Here is a 25,379-nt window from a genome sequence, read left to right on the forward strand (position 1 = left end):
GTGGGTTTCATTAAACATTAGATGGTCTTTTAGGTTATGCTTATGGGTGAGATGAAACGTAGGCCTTATGATGGATTCTTGGCATTTGTAAATTTGACTTTGATGAAAGTTGAAAGTGTTTGCTAACTCATTTATTCAGTGATTATTTTGTGACCTTCTGTTATATTGTGTATCATTTAGGATACAATGGCAAATGAAATAGTACAGCATGGAGTTTTTAGATTTATGGGGAAAGGTGTGTGCTAGTACAGGACTGCACAGTAAATAGTAGATTTGGGGGAATTCCCTGATGGTCCAGTGATTAGGACTCTTTTTACTTCTTTTTTTGCCTTTTACTGCCAAGGGCATGTTCAATTGGTCAGGCAACTAAGATTTTGTAAGCCACAGGCCAAAAAAAAATGTAAATAGTAGATTTTATTTTGGGAAACTATTTGGATGAGGATCCTTTTCTTTTGGTTAGAATCTTATTGTTTAGAAGGAATTTGGCTGCAGGTAATAAAACCAACCAAAGGTGGCTTCAAAATCATTTACTGTTTACCAAGTCAGAAATGCTGAGAAAGGGTATGTAACTGGTTTAGCAGTTTACTGGTGGCTTTATGGACCCAAGACTTTGCCTACCATCCTTAGCTTGTATCTTTTTATTCTCATGGTTATTTCCTCGTGGTATTAAGATGATGTTCCAGGGAGTATACCAGTACTCCAAGCAGAGAGCAAGGGGTTGAGACAAAATATTCCTAGCAAGACTTTGATTTTTTTTTCTTCTGGGAAAAAAGCCCACCCAGTTGACTTTGATTCAGAATTCATTGACTCAGATAGAACCATATGCCGATCCCTAGAGTAATCACTGACACAGGAAAGTCAAAGAGGAACTGTGGCTTATTTATAATGATTCATCTTTTGGGGTTGGTTTGAAGCATGCCTTCCCTGGGAATCACCCTGCCAGGTGTTCACAGGATTAGTTGGGTTCTGTTAATCATGAATGATAATAGTGACTAGTTTCTGCTACAGCTCTGCACAGATACTTCTATAGTAACATAAAATTTGGAGATTTCGTAAATGTCTTAGAAGAAAGGCAGCAGAATTTTTAATAATATGTATTCAACAGCTATTTTAGTAAAATTATTTTATAACATTTGAAACCATTCAGAATAGGTAAAATGAAAGTCTTTGTTGAAAGTGTTTAAACTGATTGAATCAGAAATGTTACAGAAATTATTTTGTATTTGATGGTAGGTTGAACTAGATAACCTCATAAGATCCTGCCTCTGTGGTCTGATCTTAGTGACCTTCCATCCCTGTAAGCTCATGACATAAATGGATATGTTATCTTGTGAATTGCTTTTTTTGTGTTTCAGCTGGTATAACTCAGTGTAGTGCTGGAAGGTCTCTTGCTCATACACCACTAAGGATTTCTTTTTTTACCCCTGAGGGTCTGTATTACCCTTCCCCTAGACTGAAAGAAGTCAGGTCCAAGACAAGAGCTGACTTAAGAGGAAGAACCTTTAAGGGAAGAAAACATATGTTAAATATTTTTGATCCTCTGGGTTAACCAAAACCCTGGCATAAAACGTTTATCTCTCAAGTACATAGGCTTCCAGTGCTAAGTGTTCTCACTCCAGCTTATAGCACGTTCCCTATACCCCTTCATATCTCTTCAGGAAAGTTGCAAACGTTGGCAGTGCTGTTGCGACAGCTCAAGGCAGAGGGCCACCGGGTGCTCATTTTCACCCAGATGACCCGAATGCTGGATGTATTGGAGCAGTTTCTCACCTACCATGGGCACCTCTACTTGCGTCTGGATGGGTCGACTAGAGTTGAACAGAGACAGGTAACCCAGGCACCTGCAACACTTAGAGGCTCGCCTCAGCTCAGTCTCCTTTTCTAGGGCTCAAGAGTCTCATGAGGGGGTCCCACTAAGCCTTGGTCTGTTTTTGGAGATATGTCTCCCAATACTGTTCTTTTTTTTTTTTTTCCCTTTTTCCTCTAGGCTTTGATGGAACGATTCAATGCAGACAAACGCATATTCTGCTTCATCCTTTCAACTCGGAGTGGGGGTGTGGGCGTGAACCTGACGGGGGCAGACACTGTTGTTTTTTATGACAGCGACTGGAATCCTACCATGGATGCTCAGGCCCAGGATCGCTGTCACCGAATTGGCCAGACCCGAGATGTCCACATATATAGGTGTTGCCTTGTCTCCCCTTACCTTACTTTTCCTTTGCTAATAGGGTTTTATTGATGTATTTGACTGTTTATACGTGTCCTTCATCACCCGCCTAGGCTTATCAGTGAACGGACAGTGGAAGAGAACATCCTAAAAAAGGCAAATCAGAAGAGAATGTTGGGAGATATGGCTATTGAGGGAGGCAACTTCACCACAGCCTATTTTAAACAGGTACTAAGATCTTCCAGTCTGTGTAGGAGAGAACTGCTATGCATATGGGAATTACTGCTGCTTATTAGAAAGGATGCTTTGACCCCCACATACCTGCCTTTTCAACCAGTGATGCTTCTGATACCACTCATAGCTACCAGCTTCATAGCTGTAGACCTGAGACCAACATTCCTTTGGCTCTGACACTCTGTTTATGTTCTTTCCAAAGCAGACCATCCGAGAGCTGTTTGATATGCCTCTGGAGGAGCCATCTGGCTCATCTGTACCCTCTGCCCCTGATGATGAGGAGGAGACTGTGGCCAGCAAGCAGACCCATATCCTGGAGCAGGTGAAAAAAAGAGTGGGCAGGGACTTCCCTGGCAGTCCAGTGATTAAGACTCTGTGCTTCCACTGCAGAAGTTCCATTCCTCGTCAGGGAACTGAGATCCTGCCCTGCAAAAAAAGAGTTGACAGTCCCTAGAGTAGAGCTAACGGTTATAGTGTGTGTCATCTTTCAGTCTCTTGAGTTTGTCCAAGGGGAAAGAACTATTTCTGCTGCTTCCCAGATTACAGTTCACTTTTGATACTTGTGAGTAGATTGCTTATTGGTTCACCTGATTTCATAGATAGAATCACGGTTCTAGGTTTGAATTCCAGCAGTGCGTCTTGATAGTGTCTGTTAAGCTACATCCATTTAATCCTCTGAGCCTTAATTCCCACTTCTCTGAAATGCTAAATTAGAAGGAAGTAACTGAGGGCTAAATGGCATAGTGGATTTAGAAGTGCTTTGTATATAGTGTAAAACTCTTTTTTCCAAACATTAAAGCATACTAGAATCATTTGGAAGATTTTGAAAAAGATTGATTCCTGGGCCCTGTTTCACAGTCTTTCTACTTAAATCATGATTTTTAAGGATTTAAGGATGAGGTCTTGGGCATTTGTAGTTTTTTGGAAGTAGACAGATGTTTTGAAACTACAGGTGTGGATTATCATGGAGAAAATTTTCCCTACCAAGTGCATTCCTCTCATGCTCTAGGCTACTTCCCTCAGTGACTTTGGTGTGATCTCTCTGGATATTCATCTCGGGAATGATCAGATATTAGTCTGTTGTCCTGAGGGATCTCAGTGCAAAAAAGAATTGTGGATTATTTTGTATTCAAAAAACTACTGCTTTAAAAAGATATGAGGCTGACTTGAAAGTAAGTAGAACTAGAGGTCTCAAAAACAGTTATTTTGTCCCTGGTGGGACTCCTGGTTGAATCTGTTCTATCCTATGTGGACCACTGTGTTGTTTGGTAATTTGGGTGGCCCAGAAGAGAGTTGAGTTATGGTGTAAATCTGCTTTGATGTAAATCTGGCCTCATTTGCCAGAATCAAATCACAGGATGTAAAGAAAGAACTTCTCATGGTATTTCTTCCCCACACCCTTGTAGGCATTGTGTCGAGCAGAGGATGAAGAGGATATTCGTGCAGCCACCCAGGCCAAGGCTGAGCAGGTGGCTGAGCTTGCAGAATTCAATGAGAATGATGGGTTTACTGCTGGTGAGGGAGAGGAGGCTGGTCGGCCTGGGGCTGAAGATGAGGAAATGTCACGGGCTGAGCAGGAAATTGCTGCCCTTGTAGAACAGGTTGGTGTTGGATCCACTAGTTCTCAGCCTTACCCTCCATAGCCCCTTCCTGTGGACTCTATGACTATCTGTCTTTGGTGAAAATAATCATGAGTGATGGGCCCTGGGCACCAGGTTGCTATTTTCATCACCACTGCTCTTTCCCACAGCTGACCCCCATTGAGCGCTATGCCATGAAATTCCTGGAAGCCTCCCTGGAGGAGGTGAGCCGAGAGGAGCTCAAGCAGGCAGAAGTGAGTATTTCTTCAGGGTGGGGATAGAAGTGGAAAGTGACTGCTTTCCACGTACTCTACGTGCTGCTTGCCTCCCTCTGACCAGTCCTTGGGCTCTGTTTTTGATAGGAGCAAGTGGAAGCTGCCCGCAAGGACCTGGACCAAGCCAAGGAGGAGGTGTTCCGCCTACCCCAAGAGGAGGAGGAGGGGCCAGGGGCTGGGGATGAGGTTTCCTGTGGGACTGGTGGAGGCAGCCACCGGCGCAGTAAGAAGGCCAAGGCCCCTGAAAGGCCAGGGACTCGTGTCAGTGAGCGTCTTCGTGGAGCCCGGGCTGAAACTCAAGGGGCAAACCACACTCCTGTCACATCCACCCATCATACCCGCAGCACTTCCACACCCCCTCGCTGCAGCCCTGCTAGGGAACGAGTTCCTCGGCCAGCACCTAGGCCTCGACCCCCTCCAGCTTCAGCTCCTGCTGCAATTCCTGCCCCAATCCCTGTCCCAATCTCTGCCCCAATCCCCATTTCAGCCCCAAACCCAGTAACCATGCTTCCTGTCCATATCTTGCCTTCTCCCCCTCTCCCTTCTGCACAGATTCCTCCCTCTTGTTCTTCTGCCTGTACCCCTCCTCCTGCCTGTACTCCTCCACCAGCTCAAACCCCACCTCCAGCCCAAACTTCTCTCTTAACTCCTTCCTCTCCTCTTCTGCTTGGCCTACCTTCTGTGCCCATGTCGCCACCAGTCACGAACCTCCCCTTGGGCCTGGGGCCTGAGGCAGAGCTGTGTGCACAAGCAATGGCATCTACTGAGTCCCTGGAGCTGGCTGATATGGCCAGTTCCGAGACTTCCCCAATTACTCTTGTGCCCCCTAAGGATCTGTTGCCAGTTGCTGTTGAGATCCTGCCTGTGTCAGAGAAGAACCTTTCTCTCACCTCTTCTGCACCTAGCCCAACCCTGGCGGCTGGCAGCGTCCCCAACGGTCAAGAGCAGGAGGTACCCGAGCCTGACGAGGCGACCATCCTCTCAGTGCTGCCTGATGGTGAGGAAATGCCCACGTGTCTGAGTGAGAGCAATAGGCTGGAGCTCCCACCCTCAGCAGCATCTGATGAGCCACTTCCAGAGCCACTGGAGACTGATAAGAACTCGGAAGAGCTGGTGGAGGCCCAGACCCCAACCTCTACTCCAGAGAAACCACAGGAACTTGTTTCAGCTGAGGCCACAGCCCCATCAACTTCATCCTCGGCCACCTCCACACCTGAGGGTTCTTCGCCAGCCCGGCCCCCTCGGCGTCGTACCAGTGCAGATGTAGAAATTAGGGGTCAAGGGGCTGGTCGGCCAGGGCAGCCTCCAGGTCCCAAAGTGCTTCGCAAGCTGCCAGGACGGCTAGTGACTGTGGTAGAGGAAAAGGAACTGGTGAGGCGACGGCGACAGCAGCGGGGTACTGCCAGCACCCTTGTGCCTGGGGTCTCTGAGACTGGTACCAGCCCGGGAAGCCCATCAGCCCGCAGCATGTCGGGGCCAGAATCCTCACCTCCCACCAGCGGTCCCTGTGAAGTTGCTCCCCCATCCACACTGCCCACTCCAACCCAGCAGCCCTTCATAGCTCGCCGTCGCATTGAGCTGGGGTTAACTGGTGGGGGCAGCTCAGAAAATGGAGAAGGGGCACTGCTTGCCATCACCCCTCCTGCTGTGAAACGTCGGAGGGGGAGGCCCCCCAAGAAGAACAGGTCTCCAGCGGATGCTGGGCGAGGGGTTGATGAGGCACCTTTATCCACCTCTAAGGGAAAAACCAACGGGGCTGATCCAGTCCCTGGGGCTGAGACCCTTATTGTTTCGGAGCCTGTCCTTGCACCCCAGCTTATTCCTGGGCCCCAGCCTCTCGGACCCCAGCCAGTTCACAGACCCGAGCCCATCATCCTATCACCTGTGGAGAAAAGAAGGCGTGGGCGGCCCCCTAAGGCCCGAGATCTGCCCCTTCCTGGGACCACTTCCTCTCCAGGGGATGGCAACTTAGAGAGCCGGACACAGCCACTCCCGCTGCCGCCACCCCTGCCGCCACTCCCGTCCCTCCTGTCCTGTCCCACCGCTGCTGCCGCCAGCACTGTCACCACTCTCACCATTTCAACGTCCCCACCCAAGCGGAAGCGGGGTCGACCTCCCAAGAATCCACCATCACCTCGGCCCAGCCAGCTCCCTGTCTTGGACCGTGACAGCTCTTCTGTCCTCGAGAGCTGTGGATTGGGGAAGCAGCGGCAACCCCAGGGCCAGGGGGAGAGTGAGGGTAGTTCATCTGATGAGGATGGAAGCCGCCCCCTCACCCGCCTGGCCCGCTTACGTCTCGAAGCAGAGGGAGTGCGGGGACGAAAGAGTGAAGGGTCCATGGTGGTGGCTGTAATTCAGGATGACCTGGATTTAGCGGATAGTGGGCCAGGCGGGTTAGAATTGACATCTCCCGTGGTCTCATTAGCTCCAAAACTGCGCTCGACTCGGCTGCGTCCAGGGTCTCTAGTTCCCCCTCTAGAGACTGAGAAGGTGCCTCGCAAACGGGCAGGGGCCCCAGTCGGCAGTGGTCCTGGGCTGGCAAAGCGGACCCGCCTACAGCCCCCAAGTCCCCTGGGGCCTGAGGGCTCAGTAGAGGAGTCTGAGGCCGAAGCCTCAGGTGAGGAGGAGGAAGGGGATGGGACCCCACGGCGCCGGCCTGGCCCCCGCCGGCTTGGTGGGGCCACCACCCAAGGGGACCAGCGTATCTTGCGCAGCAGTGCCCCTCCCCACTTGGCTGGCCCTACCATTAGTCACAGAGGCCGCAAGGCCAAGACGTGAGTGGGCTGCCCTCTTCACCTAGGCTTTCTGCCATAGCCCCTCTCTCTCCATGACCAGGCCTGACTCTGTTAACCACTACTTGAAGTCTTTTGAGGGGGAAATCCTCCAGGGAGACATAGGGGCCTTCTCCCTTCTTTCCACCAAAGTAGGGAGTAGGCATCTGGTTGTCATGGAAACGGGGCTCTTCACACATCCCCTTCCCTTCCACCCCACATGGCTGGGCAGTGTTAAGGGTGGTAAGATAGTCTCTGTCCCCACCCCTTTGTACTTGATGTCCCCAGCTATCTTTCATGGCCCCCCCCACCCTTAGGGGAAGGGGGAGGGGCTTCTCTACAATGAGTTTTTTCTTTTTTTTTTTTTTTTTTTTTAAGAAGAAAAAAATAATAAACTTAGTTTCTGTATGAGCATCCGCGTAAGGAGGCTTCTGATTTTCTGGTCTGGTGGACGGTTGGGTGGGAACTTGGGTATCATTTTTCTCCTCTTGCTAAGACCCTAGTACTTGATCTCTAACCCAGAATTATGTGTCTTTGAGGCAGAAGTCGCCACCCAAGAAGAGGGAAGAATGGCAAATCTGATGTGGTAGGGTACCTTTCCCTACGGTTTCCATTTTAAGTCATCCAGACTCGTACGTCTCTCCCTTTTGTTCCCTTGTTCCTGGACTCCCCTTGGGGCTCTCTGATGCCTCAGACTTTGCCCGCTTCAACCCCCTTGCTCAGGTGCTTTCACTCCCTCTTCAGAAGGCAGGCACCCTACCTCCAGTTACTCCATCCTTGCCTTCCCTTGCTTTTCCTCCATCTAGCCAGACTGGTTTGAATCAGCCACACCCCCTTCCAGCTTCTGGGGATCTTCAGATGGTGGCTGGCCACCCAACCCCACCCCTGGGCTTGGCTTGGAGCCCTGAGTCAGCTCCATCTCCACCCAAGCCAAACCAAACCTGAGGCAGAGGCCGAAACTCAAACAGTTCCTCAAGGCCTATCGCCAGGTAAGAGTCCCAGTTCGTTGTTATATTTTCTCTGATCTCGATTCACTGGACCCTCTGTGTTTTTTGATGACTGTGTGTACTGAGTCTGAGTTCTTCCCTCACATCCGTTCTGCAGCTTTGTGTACATGGCATTCTTGGCTCTTTGCTTGTCTTCCCTCTCTCATTCATCCTTCCTATCCTTTGTTACTTGTGTTGAAAGAACTGCAAATAGTTTCATTCTGTCTAGGGTGTGGGGAATGGTTGGGGGTGAAGGTAAAAAGGTGGTTTGATGCCAGAGCTCTTGAGAGCTTGGGAAATAGGGAGATGAGAAATTATTAAATAGGGCATCGTTATGCAGGTTTCTGTGTAGGTTATGAGGTCATTTGGACTCTGTTTAACTGATTGTGTTGTGTAATCTGGGTTAAAATGGGGAGAGGAGGTGGAAGGGAGTCTGCATAGCAAGGGAGGCTCTGAGTGAGGTCTTTCTGGTGTTGAGTTTTCTTAGCTATAAAGAGAGCTTAAATGATGCTTTTCCTCTTCTTTCCCCCAAATTCAGGATAGTATTTTCATGTGAAATGACTGATTTCCTTGAGATGGAGTACAAGGTTTAGGGTGCCATTCTCTGATCCCTCAATATTTGAGGGCAGCCTCTAAGGAACTGCAGGGCCCTTTGAAATACAGTTTAAAATCACTGACTGGGGTAGACCTAGATACCTAGCAGTCTTTTGAGATACTGTGTTTCTCTGCTGCCTCTCAGTGTGTACCTCATTTTGCTTTTCCCCACTTCTCAAAACAGTAAGTAATACAGATAATGCTGTGTTGACACCACTTTGCCTTTGAAGGCTGGGAACCTTAGGCTGAGGAAAAGATTCCAGACACACATTTCCTCTCTTGGTCACTAGGGGAATTCCCCAGTAAGGCAGCATTCCTGAGAGTTTGGCTAGGCTACAACATGATCAGGGAGAGGGGGAGAGTCTGAGCAAGGCAGGCCAAGAGTTCGGTTGTTGGGCTTACAAGTATCTTGACTTATCGCCCACAGGTGATGGAGGACGAGGAGAATGCAGCAGAGAGCCTGGTGTGCAACACGGAAGCTGCTTGTTCTCCATCCCCCATTCGCTGCTGCTGGCTCCGCCTCCGCTGCTTAGCAGCTACTAGCATTATATGTGGCTGCTCTTGCCTGGGAATAGTGGCCCTTGTGTTTGCCATCAAGGTGAGGAATGCAATTCCTGTGGGAGCAGGGGTGTGGATGTAGAAAGGCAGTGGTTCTGTATACCTGATTTGTCTACACTGATGAGTTAATAAGTACCTGCCAGAGCTTGGCTGTGGGCCTGGTGCCAGAAGTAAGAATAAGACATGGTTCCTGCCATCAAAGGGCCCACAGTCTAGGGAAAGAGATGGTTGTGAAAATGGGTAATTATTAACAGCATGCAGCTAGCTCATCTGTATTATGATAGAGGAAGCGCATGGTATTCTGGGCACTAGGAATATATGTGATTGCGTGTACGTGTATAAGAGAGAATAGGTGACAGGCATCCTACAGGTGTGAAAAGAAAGTGATGTTAAAGGATGAGTGAATAAGGATAAAAGGGCATCCTATACAAAGGCAATCTGGACTGTTAGTTCAGTATGACTGAACCAGCAAGGAATAGTAAGAGATGAAGCCAGAGGACCTGGATTCCCAGGAGCCTCCAGTGCTGTGTTTGGCAGTTTTAGTTTTATCTGTTAAGTACTAGGGAGCCTCTCAAGGATTTTTGCAAAAGAAAATGATTTGATCAGATTTGTGTTGCAGTAAAACTCCACTCTCAAGGCCTATAAGGAGGATGAATTGGAAGGGGCAAGACTCAGGGCCGCTGAGCAGTAATTGGAACAATCTGTAGGTATTCAGAAGACACTGTGAAGTCTTAGAATGAGCCTCGCCATTCCAAAACATCTGACAGAAACGGCACATGTACTTTTTGAAAGGCCACACAGGCTAACTTAAACATCATACAGGCATTTCCTCTATCCTACTTGTATTTTTATTAGAAATTATTTTCTTATCAAAATAATTTGTGGGTTTCATTACGCAAAATCATAAAAAGAATCCTTAATGAAAAAGATGAGATTAGCCTTTGGGCTAGTGAGAATGGAGTGTTTGATTGGACATGAGTGAAATATTTGTAAGATTGCTCACTGTTTCTTGCCAAGAATTCCAAATTCTGAATGAAACTGAGATGAGTAGAAAAGGTAGAGGAATAAAATGATTAAAAAGTACTTTCCCATATATGATCTGAGCTAACAACAGCCATCCTGAAAAGGAGGCAGAGCAAAGTTGGGTGCCTTACTTTGCAGCTGAGACATGAAGGAGAGAAACTGGAAAGGGAGGTGGAGTGCATGGGTGTGAGATTCTGAGCCATAATGAGGATGTAGGATTGGAGTGGGACAATGGGCATTCTGCGGGGAGAAGCAGGGGGAGAACCTAACCAAAAACCTGCCCCCACAGGCGGAAGAGCGGCATAAGGCAGGCCGGTTGGAGGAGGCAGTGCACTGGGGGGCCCGGGCCCGGAGGTTCATCCTGGCCAGCTTTGCCGTCTGGCTTACTGTCCTCGTTCTGGGCCCCCTGCTTCTATGGCTGGTCTCCTACGCCATCGCACAGGCTGAGTGACCCTGGGTGGCCTTTGCTGAGATCAGCCGAGACATCCTGGATCCTCCAATGCAGTATTGTGAGGGTCTGGTGCCAACAGTGGTTACTTCCTGGCTGGAAGGATGGTGCCTCTCTCAAAGGGCTTTGGAAGAGCTCTTTAGCCTTTTCTAAAAGGCAGCAGCTGAGACTGATGAGGGGAGGTCAGCCTGCTCTATTCTTTCAGTGCCCACCAACCCCTATTCCCCCTAATCTACTCCATCCTAGGGGCCTCTAGGAGGGGAGGTTGAAGACCAGGCCTGATTTTATTAGTATTTGTTTTGTAATAAAAATCTTTTTAGTGGTGAAATGTTCCTGTCTAATTGTTGTTCCCCTGCTTTTCCCTGGGCCCTTGGTGAGAGCCAGACTGAACATGGGATCATGGCGGAAGCCTGCATCTCCCCTTACCTAGGAATTTCAAGAGGAGGAAAGGATCCTCCTTCCTCCCCCCACTTTTTCCTTCTTCTAGAAGTCTCCCTTCTTGGAAAGCCCCACACTTCTCTCTTACCTATCAACAGACTGTGAGGCCAGAAAGCAAGAGTCGTAGCAGCAGCTGCTGTTTATCAAGTGCTAACTATGTTCCAGGCTGTGTTCTAAGCATTTTATATTTATTCTTCACAACTCAAAATCACTCAATGGTAGGTACTGTTGTTCTTATTTTATAGTTGAGGAAACAGGCATGGATTTTCCAAGGTCACACAGCTAGTAAGTGGCATAATTGGAATTCAACCTAGACAGTTTAGTTCCAGAGCTGAGAGTGGAGTGAAAGGATTGGATAACAGCAACCACCACCCAGTATGTGGAGACCTGTATGATTATAATGAATTTTCATATCCTTTATCTTGGGTCTCATGATAATATTTTAAACATTTTTTAAATTGTGAGGTACATAAAGGAAAAGATCCAAAACAAATACATAACTTCATAAGTTAATACAAAACATCTGAAAAAACCACTATTCAGTCAAGAAATTAAACTTTGTCAGCACTCCAAAATCTCCTTTCTACCCGTCCCCATCACTCTGCCTTCCTTTCTTTCCACAGGTAACTTTGTATTTGTTATCCACAGGTATTCTGACTTCTAACAATGTCATTTGCTTTTGCCTGCATTTGAATAGGATATAAATGAAATCAAATGTATTCTTTTTATGTCTTGCTTCTTTTACTTAACACTGCTTGTGAGATTCATCCATATTTGGTGTAACTGTAGTTTTTATTAGTCTATAGTATTCCATTATATGACTCCCTGGTAGCTCAGTGGTAAAGAGTTCATCTGCAATGCAGGACACCCAGGTTCAATCCCTGGGTCAGGAAGATCCCCTGGGAAAGGGAATGGCAACCCACTCCAGTGTTGTGGAGAATTCTACGGACAGAGAGGAAGCCTGGTGGGCGACAGTCTGTGGGGTTGCATAGAGTTGGACATGACTGAGCAACTAACACATTCCATTATATGACTGTATTACAATTAACACATTTTCTGTTAGTGAACTTTCAGAACATTTCCCGTTTTAGGATATTATGAATCATGCTGCTATAGACAGTCTTATACATGTCTTTTGAAGTATATATACCCTGGGAATGGAATTTATTTCACCAATATAGACCAGCAGAACACCTAATGGAATTATCGATGTTGTACACTGAAGAGTCAAGGGGAGAGGGGCACGTGATTGTGCTTTTCAGTGTTCCAAAGTGTTTCAGGAAAGAAAAGTGAAGGAACTCCATTGTCCAGAGATTAGGACTGTAACAATGGGTAGAAGTTATATAGACAGCAGTGGTTCTGAACCTTGCCTTCAAAATGTAATCTGGGCAGCCTTAAAAAGTAACTTACTCCTGAGCTTTACCACCTGCTCCCTTCCCCCATGTCCCCCACCCTGTCCCCCACCCCACTCCCCACTCCAGTCCTGATATTCTGATTTAATTCATGTGAGGCACTGCCTGGGTATCAGGAGAACTCATTTTAAGGAGATTTTTCACACACAAAAAATTTAAATCTAGTATTTGATTAATCAGCAGCTTCAGTTTACTAGAATATCCCATTCCTCCAAACTGATTACATGAGATCTTGCTACTTTTTAACTCTTTATTTTGAAAAAATTTCAAGTCTATAGAACAATAAAAGAGTAGTACAATGAACTCTTGTGTAGCCTTAACCTAGATTTATAATTTTTAACACCTCAACCACGTTTGCTTTGTATCTGTCTATCTTGTTCAGTCACTAAATCGTGTCCAACTCTTGTGACCCCATGGACACAGGCTCCTCTGTCCATGGGGATTCCCCAGGCAAGAATACTGGAATGGGTTGCCATTTCCTCCTCCAGGGGATCTTCCCAACCCAGAGATTGAATGTGCATCTCCTGCACTGCAGGTAGATTCTTTACCCGTGAGCCACCTGGGAAGCCTTTTTCTAAATACTCATAATTGTTATTGCTGAACTATTTGAGGGAAATACCTTGTGATCTGTATCTCCTAAGAACATATTTTCTCACATAACTATAGTACAATTATATTTAATTCAGAGAAGTTTAACATCAGTACAACATTATCTTCTAATAGTCTATATTCAAACTTGCCAGATGTCCCAGTAACATACTTTATAGCAATTTCTACTTTAGAGTCCAGTGTGGGAACGTAGATTGCATTTAGTTTGTCAGCTCTTCAGCATTCAATTTTTAGTAGGTTCTCATCCTTTTCTTTCATTTTTCATGACATTTTTGAGGTGAGGCCAGTGTGTAGAATGGCTCTTAATTTGGGTTCTTGTGATTGAATTCAGGCTTATGCATTTTTGGCCGAAATCTTACATAAGCTGTATGCCCTGAACACATCACATCAAGAGGCGTGTGTCAGTTTGTCCTTTTATGGCAGATGTAACACTGACAACTTGGTTCTAAGGTAGTGTCAGATTTCTGTGAGGTAAAGATAATTTTTTTCTTTGTAATTAAACAGTTATCTGTTTAAATACCTCACCAAATTTTTCCCAATAACTTTAATGCCTGTTTTGCCCAAGTCAGTTATTACAAGGCTTACAAAATGTTGTTTAACTTTATCATTCTTTCTACACTTATTAGTTGGCATTCTATTATATAGGTCTTTTTCTCCTTCATTTATTTATTTACAATTTTTAGTGTCAGTATGGCCTCAGATTTGTTTTTATTTTTTTTTTTTATTTTATTTTTTTTATTTTATTTTATTTTTTTTTGTGTAATAAAGTTTTATTAAAGTATAAAGGAGAGAGAGAAAGCTTCTGACATAGGCATCAGAAGGGGGCAGAAAGAGTACCCTTCAGATTTGTTTTTAAATTCAATTTACTATACCCATTACTACCATTAACCTTTTTAAATAGTTTTGTTGAGGTATAATGGCATGATTTACTTACAGTACACAGATCTTATTGTGCCAATGGGTGAATGTTTTTTTTCTTTTTAATTGATTTTTTTATTGAAGGATAATTGCTTTACAGAATTTTGTTGTTAAAAATATGGAACGCTTCATGAATTTGCATGTCATCCTTACACAGGGGCCATGCTAATCTTCTCTGTCGTTCCAATTTTAGTATATGTGCTGCCGAAGCGAGCACTAGGTGAATGTTTTTACATGAACACGCCTGTGTAATCAGGTGAATAGAACATTTCTAGCACGTGAGAAGGCTCCCTCATAGCTCTCTCAGTGTCATTACCCTTTTTGTCCCTGATTTCAACCTGGTTCTTGTGTTTAAGTTCCCATCTTTCTTCACTTACTTTCTGGCACAAATTATTCCAGGCCCATCTTGTACTTTCTCTGCTTTAGCGTGGGAATTGGCCATTTCTCCCAAGGAGCCCTGGTTCCTTTTACTGAGGACTGTTGCTTTGAAATCAGTATTTAGACACTAGCTGTGCTCACTACTGGACAGGCTCTATTGGTCCTTGGCCCTTTCACAGATTAGAGCAAGAAAATAGCTAATGTTATCTATTCATTCTTAAAATCATACCTCCAATTTCAGTCATAAGGTTCTCTCCCCATTCCAAATATTTCCACAGTAAGAACCTAGACTGCCAACTACATCAATGTGTTTATTCACTTTATTCAAAATAATTGTCCCATTATACTACCAAGCAAATCTACCAAGTAAAATACAAGATTTCTTTGAGTTATTCTGTCTTTAAATGGTATAAGGTCAAAGTACTCCATTAAAAAGTTACTTGGATTCGTTTTTCTCTTCATTTGGTTGCAATCTGAAAGTTATATTTCTCTTAATAAGATAGCTGTTAAAAAATTAAATGAGTTAGTTCTCTGCCTCTATCTGGAATATAACCTCCACAAGAGTAGGGACCTAATTTTTTTTTGTTGCTGTTAGTCTATCGCTTAGATGCTCAACAAATATTTGTTGAATAAGTAAGTGAATGCTAGGGTTGAGCTGCACTAAGAAAACTTGTGGAGCAAGTCGCTCCTGGCAGAGTGATAACCTGGTAAGCTTAGAACAGAGAGCGAGGGACTTCCTTGGTGATCCAGTGGCTAAGGCTTCATACTCCCAGTGCAGGGGGCTCAACTTCAATCCCTGGTCAGGTAACTAGATCCCACATGCCCCAGAACAAAGATCTCGCATGCTGCAAAGACCAAGGATCCGACGTGCCACAACTAGGATCTAGCGCAATCAAATAAAAAAATATATTTTTTAAGGGTGATATTCCTCAAGACTTTAGGGGCGGGGTGGTGGGAAACCGGAAAAAAATGGTCTTCCAGATAGCACTAGGGTTTTGGAATCACCAACTGAAGAGATGAGTTTGAGCAAACTCGGGGAGATGGTGAAGGACAGGGAAGCCTAGTGTACTGCAGTCCATGGGATCGCAAAGAGTCAGACACGACTGAGACCCTGAACAACAAGAGATTTGGAGGTATCCGAGTCAGAGCATCCACAGAATGAGAAAGCCTTTTCTGGCTGAAAGGCCGTGGCTCAAAAAATTAGCCAAGTTCAGCACCAGGCTGCGTGCGCCTAACATTTTAAGGGCTTGAGTCAGCCCCTCAAAGCAGGCGCTTTGGACCAGGCTGCTAATATTTTTAACACCCAAGTTCAGACAGTGATTTTGAGCGACTGAAGAGACCATGCCCAAGTCCGGGTGGGAATCGTAAGGCCAAGGAGGGCAACGTACCAAGTACCAGGAGGTGACACTTACCGGTAAACCTAACTTCCGGGTCTGTTTTCAGGCCTCTAGCCCTGTTGCTGAACAAGCTCCGCCCTCTGCTGGTCTCAGCAGATACCGTGCCCTGATTGGCCGTATCTGAAGCCCCGCCCTAGCGTCGCAGCCTCAGGTAACTCAGAGCTCGAACTCCCGGGCCAGCCTCGGGATTCTCGGCTTCCTATTGGACTACCAGTTTCCAATCCGAAGGATTTTTGAACCTCAGTCTTTGGGTGACTCTGGCCATTGGCGGACAGAATGGGGGTGGGGCCTGAGGTCTTCGCCGGCACAGCCTGTGGGTAAGGAAAGAGGCTAGGGGCGAACCCCGCGACAGGGCGGCCTCTGATCGACTCTGGCTTCTCTCTCCGCCCCCGCTGGTGAGCCCGCGCGAGACCCTGCGCCCCTTCCCAGCACCCGCCCAAATGCGCCTGCGCAGCAACAGCCGCCCGTCCTGGTGCCCCTTCCCCTCTTCCTCCGTACCTTTTCCCTTCCCCTCCCCTGTCCCCCTCCCTGCCTTGCCATCCCATCCCAATCCCTAAGGCCCTTTCTTGGGGTCTCCCCTGTCCCGATCCTTCCCCCACCCCGTCCCCATCCCCCAGGATCCTGGCTCCCCAGCCACAAGGGCTGCGCCTCCGCGAGCCGCGATGTGCGTCCTCTCAGAGCCTGTGGGCCTCCTTGCCCTCACTGCCCTCCGTTTCCTCCTCACAGGCCCTCACCTCTTTCAGAATGACATTGGACGTGGGGCCAGAGGATGAGCTGCCCGACTGGGCTGCAGCCAAAGAATTTTATCAGAAGTACGATCCTAAAGACGTCATTGGCAGGTAAGGCCACGTCTAGGGAAACAGAAGTCCAGAAAGGTCAGGTCCTAGCCAGGATACACATTTCCCATGCTTGCTTGCTTGCTTTAGTCACTAAGTCGTGTCCGACTCTTGCGACCCCATGGACTATAGCCTGCCAGGCTCCTCTGTCCATGGGATTCTCCAGGCAAGAATACTGGAGTGGGTTACCATTTCCTTCTCCAACACATTTCCCTGTGTGAGTGGAGAAACACTTGGTGACTAGACTCTTTTTCTGAGTCAGCCCCTATTTTTTCACCAGTCATTCATGTATGTATTCAACAAACATAATTCAAGCGCCTACTGTTTGCCAGACACAAAGGTAAACATGGGGAGGTTAGAAGAGATGTTTATGCCCTGGAAAGTGAAACTGAAAGTCGCTTAGTCCTGTCCGACTTTTTGCAACCCCATGGACTATATATGCCCTGGAGGTACTCCAAGTAAAGTGATGGAAAGAGACAGGAACATTCAGGTAGCATTAAGCTGTGTAAAAAGTGCTGTTGGGTCTCAGAAAACCACACCTTCCCAGAAGGAGTGATATTTGGGTCTTGAAGGATGACTAGGAGTTCAGCAGGCATCACATAGAAGGAAAGCTTCACCTGTAGAGGCAGTGACTAATACGTTCATTCATCAGGGTTTCCAAAGCATGTACAATGTGCTGGGTGCACTGGAGATGTGAGACCCACATCCTACATCTGATAAGATTTCTGTTCTCCTGGAGTTTATATTCGAGTAGTGGAGAGAGACAATAAACATGAAAACAAGTTAAATTTCAGTGTAAGTGCTAGGGATAAAATAAATAAGGTGATAAAACAAGAGTAATTAATGGAGCTGAGACTTGAAGGATGAGAATGAACAGATAATACACTGAGGCAGGATATATTCCAGGCAGAGGGAAGGGTAGTGCAAAGGCTCAGCACAGCAAAGAGCCAATTAAAGCAATAGATAGAAGATTATAGCGGCCAGAGTGTGTTAAGAGTGGGAAAAGTTGGAAGAGGGACTACCCGCCTGGCAGTTCAGTGGTTAAGACTATACTCACAAGGTCATGAGGACAGAGGGATGTCTCTAGGACCTTGGGAAGCAATTCATTCAGTAAGACATGTCGGCCTGATTTAGGGAGACATGGGGCAGGGGTGGGGAGAGCTTCCTTGGTGGTCTAGTGGTTACGATTCTGTACTTTCACTACCATGGCCCAGGCTAGATCCCTGGTTGAGGAACTGAGATCCCACAAGCTGTGTGATGTAGCCAAAGAAAAGGAGGGGAGGGTAACTTCTGGGCATGAATGTTGAAGTCATGGAAGTGGATAAGATTACTGAGAGTGTATGTAGCCTGAGAACAGGAGGGCCAAGGATGGGATGGGAAGTCTTTACATTTAAGGGGTGGACAGGGCTTCCCTGGTGGTTCAGATGGTAAGGAATCTGCCTGTAATGCAGGAGACCCAGCTTCAATCCCTGAGTCAGGAAGACCCTCTGGAGAAGGAAGTGGCTACCCACACCAGGATTCTTGCCTGGAGAATTCCATGGACAGGAGCCTGGAGGGCTGCAGTCCATGGGGTTGCAAGGAGTTGAACATAACTGAGTGACTAACACTCTCACTTTCAGAGAACAAGGTACTAGGCTGTATCAGTAGGAAAAGTTTGGAGTTTGAGTCCAAAGACTCAAGTTTTCCAAGTTGGTGGTCATGACATATAATAGGAAAGCTTAATTAAAAGGGAATGCTCCTACAGGTAAAATACTGTAGGATACCAGAGAAGGGAGTGGTCCCTTCTTCCTGGAGAATAAATGAAGAATTGGTTGACATTGCATTTACTTTGAGTCTTAAAGCAGGGATTCTTCGATGAATGGCTTCAAAGGATCTTTGACCCACCCCCTGAAATTATAAAAATGTTGGGTATGTGTGGCAGAGCTCTGCAGCTTTTCACAAATTCTCAGAGGTTCATTGAAAGATGAAAATAACTAGACCAAGGACCTGAAACTCCAATGCCCTTACTGTTTGGGCAGGAAATTAAAACTGTGAAGTGGCCAAGAGTAAAAGAGTAGAAAGTGATTGAGCCTTGTGGCAGCTGGAGGGTTCTCAACCGCCTAAGAGATGTGAATTCAGATTTGTAGAGAACGGTGCCCTTGTCACAGTGTAATGTATCTGTGTTAGGCTGGAGGACCAATAGTTTGTGTCCATTGATTGAAGCAGAGAGGTAGGTGAGAGGCATTTCAAGCAAAAGAGTTCCATAAATGCAAGGAGGCCCTGGGAACACAGAAATGAGGTTATGTGAAGGGCATCCAGGGAACCAGAATGTGAAATGTGGTATGAAGACAGATTCTGGAGAGATTTGCACCTTAGCCTGAAGTACTTGTAGGGTCATACAGAGTTGGTGACAGAGCCCAAGCCGGGAAATCCCTGTCTAGGACTTCGTCTCTTTTCTTTTCTTTTGGTTGTGCTATCCGGTTTCCAGGATCTTAGTACCCTGACCAGGGATGGAACCTGAGTCCCCTGCAGTGGATGTGTGGAGTCCTAACCACTGGACCACCATTGAATTCCCTAGGACTTTGTCTATTTTTTTTTTGACTGCACTGGGTCTTCATTGCTGCACCCAGACTTTCTCTTGTGGCAGAGCACAGCCTCTGGAGCATGGGCTCAGTGGTTGTGACTCCTGGGCTTAGTTGCCCCATGGCATGAGGGATCCTCTCAGAGCAGGGATCGAACCTGTGTCCCCAGCTGTAGCAGGTGGATTCTTAACCACTGGACCACCAAAAAAGTCTCCTAGGGCTTTGTCTTTACAAAGCCAAATGGGCTTTCCTGTCTGTACTTCATTAATGCCTTTCAGCATCCCTTAAGGATGTTGTTGGCTACATTTCAGAGCTGATGAAGTGGGAGCCCAGAGACCTTATGTCAGGGGGTCACTTAGAGGTTAATTAGTGGCAAGTTTGGGGCCTAAACCCAAGATCTGCTTCTCAAGTTTGGTCTTCCAGTCAGTGGCCCAAGGTTTATTTCACCTGAGGTATTGTAGGGGAACTTTGGAATTTAGATGGGGTAACCATGGAAGTGCGTAAAATCTGGAGGGGGCCTTAGGTCACTTCTTCCTGCCTTCTCCTTGTGGGGTTCAGGGGCATGGGGCAGGTTTGGGGGCTCAGTGTCTGGGCTCACCTCCAGAGGGAGTGGCAGAGCCTGGAACCCAGGACCCCTGCCCCCCTGCCCTGTGAGCTCTATGTTGCTCCTTGCTGGGTGCCCAGGTCTCTGACTGAGGCTGCTGTGAAGCTCCAGTAGGCCAAGGTGAGCTCCTCAGGAAGTCACCTTGTCTAGCTGGGTCTCCGGAGTCTGGCGCAGAGGATGTGAGGCTGCCAAGGCTCCACTCTGTGTGGAAACGAGAAGGCAGGAGGCCCTGACTCATGTGTTGTCCGACTCTGGCAGAGGAGTGAGCTCTGTGGTCCGCCGCTGTGTTCATCGGGCTACTGGCCAGGAGTTTGCAGTGAAGATCATGGAGGTGACAGCCGAGCGGTTGAGTCCTGAGCAGCTGGAGGAGGTGCGAGAGGCCACGCGGCGGGAGACACACATCCTTCGCCAGGTCGCCGGCCACCCCCACATCAGTGAGGCTGCTTTCCCCACTCCTATTAGCCCAGCCCACCGCCCACCTGCCCCAGCACTGCCTCCACACTCTGCTCCCTTGCTCCTGGCTCCGCTGCACCTCATCAAAGTGTGGCCAGCCTTTGGGCCCCTCCTGCCTCCTCCGGTTCTCCTTCCTTCCCAGGAACAGCCCCCTGCTGCCTCAGGGTGGAAGAGGCCCTCTGGTATGCAGCTGCTCCTTTCCATCTCTGGCTCTCTGCCTCTCTGCCTCTTTCCCCAGTCACTCTCATCGATTCCTACGAGTCTTCTAGCTTCATGTTCCTGGTGTTTGACCTGTGAGTATCCCCCTTCCCTGACCGAAATCCTCTTCCTCTCCTGCTTGCACTTCCCCAGCCTTACAGCTCAGTGGGCTGAAGACCACCCTGCCCACACCTTCCTCTGCTCCGGCTCAGACCTGCCAGCCCAGGGCATGGGCCCTTTTTCCTAGGTGCCCTGATTGAGACAAGTTCTTCAAGAGTCTTAGTGACCAGCTAAATATAAAGGGTCTTCATGAGACCCTGTTTTAAGAGGAAGGTGTTCATTCATGAGCTGACCACGTATAAACAGACTTTCCCCTCACCCATCTTTCAATGTTTAACACTCTCCACTGGAATCTCTCTGCCCATCGATTCTTTTTCTGATTGGTCTGAATCTGAATGTCAAATACTTTGGGTGCTATAATACAAACCAGTTACAAAGGAAGTTCAAAAGAGAATGGTTTGGATACCAGATGTTTAAGAGAGGCACTTGGGAGAAATTTACTAAGTCTTCAGACAGAAATGACCTCTGCAAAAGTGGAGGGCAAGTAGGAAGTGTCTGCTTCACCACCATGCAACAGTGTTGCAGAACCTGATGTGTTCTTTATTTCAAGGATTGATACAGAATTGCAGTTATAACCTCAGTTTTTAAAGAGAACATAAAGTAAGCAAAATTCAAAGTAAAGTCCTATTCAACTTTCTTGCTACTATTAACTGTGAAATTTTGGCCCATGGTCTAAACAGGTTCACTTCAAAAGACTTTTTTTTTTTTTTTAATATATTGTCAGATAACAGGGACTTCCTGTAAATGATCATTTATTCTTGCTTTTTTAAAAAAATGTGGCCACGCTATGCGACTTGTGAGGTTTTGGTTCCCTGACCAGGGATCAGACCTGCAGCCATCACACTGGAAGCACAGTTTCTGAACTGCTGAACTGCCAGGGACATCCCACAATGCAGAGATTATGACTGCTGGCACCTTGGAGCAAACTGGCCCTGACATCTGGTTCACTCTTGGAGTGCTTTGTCTCGAGGCCCTTTCATTTGCTTACAGAGGGATCTTCCTTGACTGACCTCTTCCATGGTATTTGTTGTGAGCACTGGCTTATTTTCTCAGCCTCCACTGTGAGGTGCACCCATCTCCCAACCCCTCCTGTCCCTTAGGATGCGGAAGGGAGAGCTGTTTGACTATCTCACAGAGAAGGTGGCCCTCTCAGAAAAAGAAACCAGGTAATGGCTGAGCCTGTAGCCCCCGGGATGAGCAGGGGGTGGGGCGGGGCAGGGAGAAGCAGAGCAGCCTGCACCTCCCCCAGGTCCATCATGAGGTCTCTGCTGGAAGCAGTGAGTTTTCTCCACAACAACAATATTGTACACCGAGACCTGAAGCCCGAGAATATTCTCCTAGATGACAATATGCAGATCCGACTTTCAGATTTTGGGTTCTCTTGCCACCTGGAACCAGGCGAGAAGCTTCGAGGTGAGGGGACCTGGTGCTCTGAGGGGCTTGGGAGGGATGGAGGCTCAGGCTTGGGACTGGTTGGCTGGGTCTGAGAACTGGGTCCCACGGAAAGTCAGTGAGCGCTTGCCAGCTACCTGCTGGGTGCAAAGCCTAGTGTGCAAATGAAAGTGGGTTCCCTGCCCTGGGGAGGATGGAGTGAACAGATCATGGCACACAGCAGGCAGGGGGCCATGCTGGAGAGCCAGGAGGAAGGAGCACCGATTCAGATGTAGGGACCCACAGAGGAAGGGGCTCGGATCTGGGCCTGGGGAGGCTGGGCTTGTCATAGGAAGAAAAAGAGAGGGAGCGAGGGACAGCGGGGCTTCCCAGGTGACTCCAGTGGTGAAGAACCCACCTGCCAATGCAGGAGGCATGGGTTTGATCCCTGGGTTGGGAAGATCCCCTGGAGAAAGGCATGGCAACCTACTCCAGTATTCTTGCCTGGAGAATCCATGGACAGAGGAGCCTGGTGGGCTGCAGTCCATAGGGTTGCAAAGAGTGGAACACGACTGAAGTGACTTAGCACGCACGCAGTGACAGAAGGGCTCAGCTGCACCTTTGAGGTCTGGCGGAGGCAGGGCCACGGTGTGCTGCTCAAGTGCCATGAGGGGCCTGATGTGGGCCGACAGCGCTGCTCACTTGATGCCTTGGGACTCAGGGTCCCCTCACGTTAACACATTTGTTGTGACAACCATTTCTAACGCAAGTGGCAAACTAGACAAAATTCAACTGCGGGACTCCCCAGAGCCTTTAATAGGCCACTTCCTGTCTTTCAGTGCCTCTGCCCTGGGCTTAACAGCTAACCTTCACTGGTTAACCTTCATGAGTTTGAGCAAGCTCTGGGAGATTGTGACGGACAGGGAAGCCTAGTGTGCTTCAGTCCATGGGATCACAGAGTCGGACTCGACTGAGCAACTGAACCACCACCACCTTCCCTGGGCACTTGCTCTGAATCAGGCAGCACGTGGAGTCTTTATATGGCTTGTTTCTCTAGATCCTCTTAACAACTCTGAAATAGTATCTGTGTCTCTATTTTATAAATGGGCTTAATGAGGTGAAGTGACACGCCCAAGGTCATGTGTGATTTGAACTTGGGCAGTGTGACTCCAGAGCTCACGCTCTTACTCTGTGGACTTACACATCTTCCACATGCAGGTATTTTTCTCCCTTTGGGCTCCCACACACACTTCTCCATTCTGAATCATTTTTGCCCCTTCCCACTCCACCATCTCCCTTGGCTTGGATAATTCAGTTTTTTTACTTGAAAGCTCCAGATCAGGGTAGAGCCGCTGCTTTTTGCTCCTAGCTCTCCCCCACTTCATGATACATGTCTTACACTGTGTGTGCTTCCTGGTAGATGGTGAGCTTACTAAGGGCACGTTGGATTTGCCATTGTGTCTAGTATGGTGCTTGGCACACAGTAGGTGTTCAGTAAATAGTTTATCTAGGAAGGCATTTGCCAAGAGAAAGGCAGTTTCTCAGTTCAAGCCTCTTAAGACTTCTTGGAAGTGTGCCATGGATCACAGAGTGCAACTGCTAGAGTGGAAGAACTGGTGCCAGAAATGGTAGAAGAAAGTAAAAATACAGGCTTTGATCAAGTCATGGAAGGCTTTATGCTTTAGGAATCTAGACTTGACCCTGAGGCCATGATGGAAAGCCAGAGAAGGGTTTTCAACAAAGGACATACCCAGAATGTATCTTAAGAAATCCCATATTCCTACACACTCCCCTGGGTTGAGTGGTGGTTCCACTAACCGCAGTAGAGATTCTAGGAGGAGGATTAGATTTGGGCAGAAAGGAATGCAGAAAAGATTTAATTTCTGTTTTCTATGTGTGTATGTATATAAAACATGGTAATAAGTTGTGTGAGGTGAGGGCTGGTGGAGGAGGCAAATGATACAGTTGGATAGTGCTTTGAAGTCAACCCAAACACCAGGTTTTCCCAGGAAGGCCACCAGGAGCCTTGGTAGGTACTTGTTCATTAGAGTGAGGCTCTAACACTGAGACTTGGCAGAAGGCTGGCAGGTGCAGGATGGAAACACTTGTGGCCCTGGTGGTGGTGAGGCTCCAGCAGAGGTCTGGTGTGAAGGGTCCTTGAGGGGGCTGGTGACACCCCATCCATTTCAGGCCTCTCTCCCCAGAGTTGTGTGGGACTCCAGGGTATCTAGCACCAGAGATCCTTAAGTGCTCCATGGATGAAACTCACCCAGGCTACGGCAAGGAGGTCGATCTGTGAGTTTCCCGTTCCCCGCCCTTCCCTCCTCCTTTGTGTACTGTTCTTCAACACCTTTGCTTATCACCTGGTCCCCCCTCCCCCACTCCTCTTTCCCAGCTGGGCCTGCGGGGTGATCTTGTTCACACTCCTGGCGGGCTCCCCACCATTCTGGCACCGACGCCAGATCCTGATGTTACGTATGATCATGGAGGGCCAGTACCAGTTTAGTTCACCCGAGTGGGACGACCGTTCAGACACTGTGAAAGACCTGGTGAGCTGGGGTTGTGAGTGGGCAAGGAGAGAGGCCCAAGAGCTGCTCCTCATGCTCTGGGGTTTTCCCTAGATCTCCAGGCTGCTACAAGTGGATCCTGTGGAGCGCCTGACAGCTGAGCAGGCCCTACAGCACCCATTCTTTGAGCGCTGTGAAGGCAGCCAAGCCTGGAACCTCACCCCTCGCCAGCGGTTTCGGGTAAGCCTGAGCGTGTCAGGGTCTAGGCCTCCTCCTCTTCCCAGGATTTTTCTTATGGTGACTGTGCCAGTGGAGCTCACACCATCCCCCTTCCTAGGTGGCAGTGTGGACCGTGCTGGCCGCTGGACGGGTAGCCTTAAGCGCCCACCGTATCCGGCCACTGACCAAGAGTGCGCTATTGAGGGACCCTTACGCGCTGCGGCCAGTGCGGCGCCTGATCGACAACTGTGCCTTCCGGCTCTACGGACACTGGGTGAAGAAGGGTGAGCAGCAGAACCGGGCAGCCCTCTTCCAGCACCGGCCCCCGGGGCCTTTTCCCATGATGGGCCCTGAAGAGGAAGGGGACTCGGCTACTATCGCTGAGGATGAGGCCATGCTAGTGCTGGGCTAGCACGTCATCCCGGAGGATGCAGAACTCTCCAGGAGAAGTTTCTTTATCATTCCAGCCCCTCTGGGCTCTGGCCACAGGCCACCATTGGCCAGGCCCGCCACCAATCATACTATCATAGAGGCCAGTGTGGTATGCCTACCCCCGCCAGCCAGGGCTTTGAGATCAGAGCTGGGGTGGAAGAGAGCCACCCAGGGTGCCACGCCTGGCCTTATCTGTGCTGCCTGCACCACGTATGCAATAAAACCTGCTACACGCCAGAGAGCCAGTCCCCTGTGTCTGGTGTCTGGCTTCAGCAGGGAAGCTCAGAAGG

The 25,379-nt window shown here is 48.1% G+C and overlaps 3 protein-coding genes and 1 non-coding gene across 6 annotated transcripts in view; 3 read left to right on the top strand and 1 right to left on the bottom strand.

Moving 5' to 3' along the window:
• SRCAP (Snf2 related CREBBP activator protein) overlaps positions 1-7,438 on the top strand; it is a 28,902-nt gene extending 21,464 nt beyond the window's left edge. For both annotated transcript variants that reach the window (XM_061401689.1, XM_061401690.1), the window contains 7 exons: positions 1,659-1,828; positions 1,988-2,184; positions 2,281-2,395; positions 2,604-2,723; positions 3,808-4,002; positions 4,152-4,235; positions 4,344-7,438. In XM_061401689.1, the coding sequence (XP_061257673.1) occupies positions 1,659-1,828; positions 1,988-2,184; positions 2,281-2,395; positions 2,604-2,723; positions 3,808-4,002; positions 4,152-4,235; positions 4,344-7,034 (3,572 nt within the window). In that variant the 3' untranslated portion in view covers positions 7,035-7,438. The remainder of the gene's footprint in view (positions 1-1,658; positions 1,829-1,987; positions 2,185-2,280; positions 2,396-2,603; positions 2,724-3,807; positions 4,003-4,151; positions 4,236-4,343) is intronic.
• A 100-nt stretch (positions 7,439-7,538) lies between these two features.
• Positions 7,539-10,964, top strand: TMEM265 (transmembrane protein 265). The gene is made up of 3 exons (XM_061401698.1): positions 7,539-8,016; positions 9,035-9,205; positions 10,478-10,964. Exons 2-3 carry the CDS (start codon positions 9,038-9,040, stop codon positions 10,637-10,639), a joined length of 330 nt encoding a protein of 109 aa, XP_061257682.1. The 5' UTR covers positions 7,539-8,016; positions 9,035-9,037; the 3' UTR covers positions 10,640-10,964.
• On the top strand, positions 9,117-25,330 carry PHKG2 (phosphorylase kinase catalytic subunit gamma 2). 2 transcript variants are annotated; one of them, XM_061401695.1, is made up of 11 exons: positions 9,117-9,205; positions 15,835-15,939; positions 16,515-16,627; positions 20,048-20,223; positions 20,481-20,535; positions 21,661-21,726; positions 21,810-21,973; positions 24,136-24,226; positions 24,327-24,480; positions 24,553-24,678; positions 24,776-25,330. In XM_061401695.1, exons 3-11 carry the CDS (start codon positions 16,533-16,535, stop codon positions 25,067-25,069), a joined length of 1,221 nt encoding a protein of 406 aa, XP_061257679.1. In that variant the 5' UTR covers positions 9,117-9,205; positions 15,835-15,939; positions 16,515-16,532; the 3' UTR covers positions 25,070-25,330. The 2 variants fall into 2 exon arrangements, with proteins under 2 accessions (XP_061257679.1, XP_061257678.1); XM_061401694.1 differs by lacking the exons at positions 9,117-9,205; positions 15,835-15,939 and adding an exon at positions 16,043-16,183.
• LOC133238961 (U6 spliceosomal RNA) lies at positions 14,126-14,230 on the bottom strand. Its single transcript, XR_009733700.1, has one exon. It is a non-coding gene; the product is annotated as a U6 spliceosomal RNA (small nuclear RNA).
• Positions 25,331-25,379: the final 49 nt, after the last annotated feature.

Source organism: Bos javanicus, chromosome 25 (genome assembly GCF_032452875.1).
Source record: "Bos javanicus breed banteng chromosome 25, ARS-OSU_banteng_1.0, whole genome shotgun sequence".
NCBI lineage: Eukaryota > Metazoa > Chordata > Mammalia > Artiodactyla > Bovidae > Bos > Bos javanicus.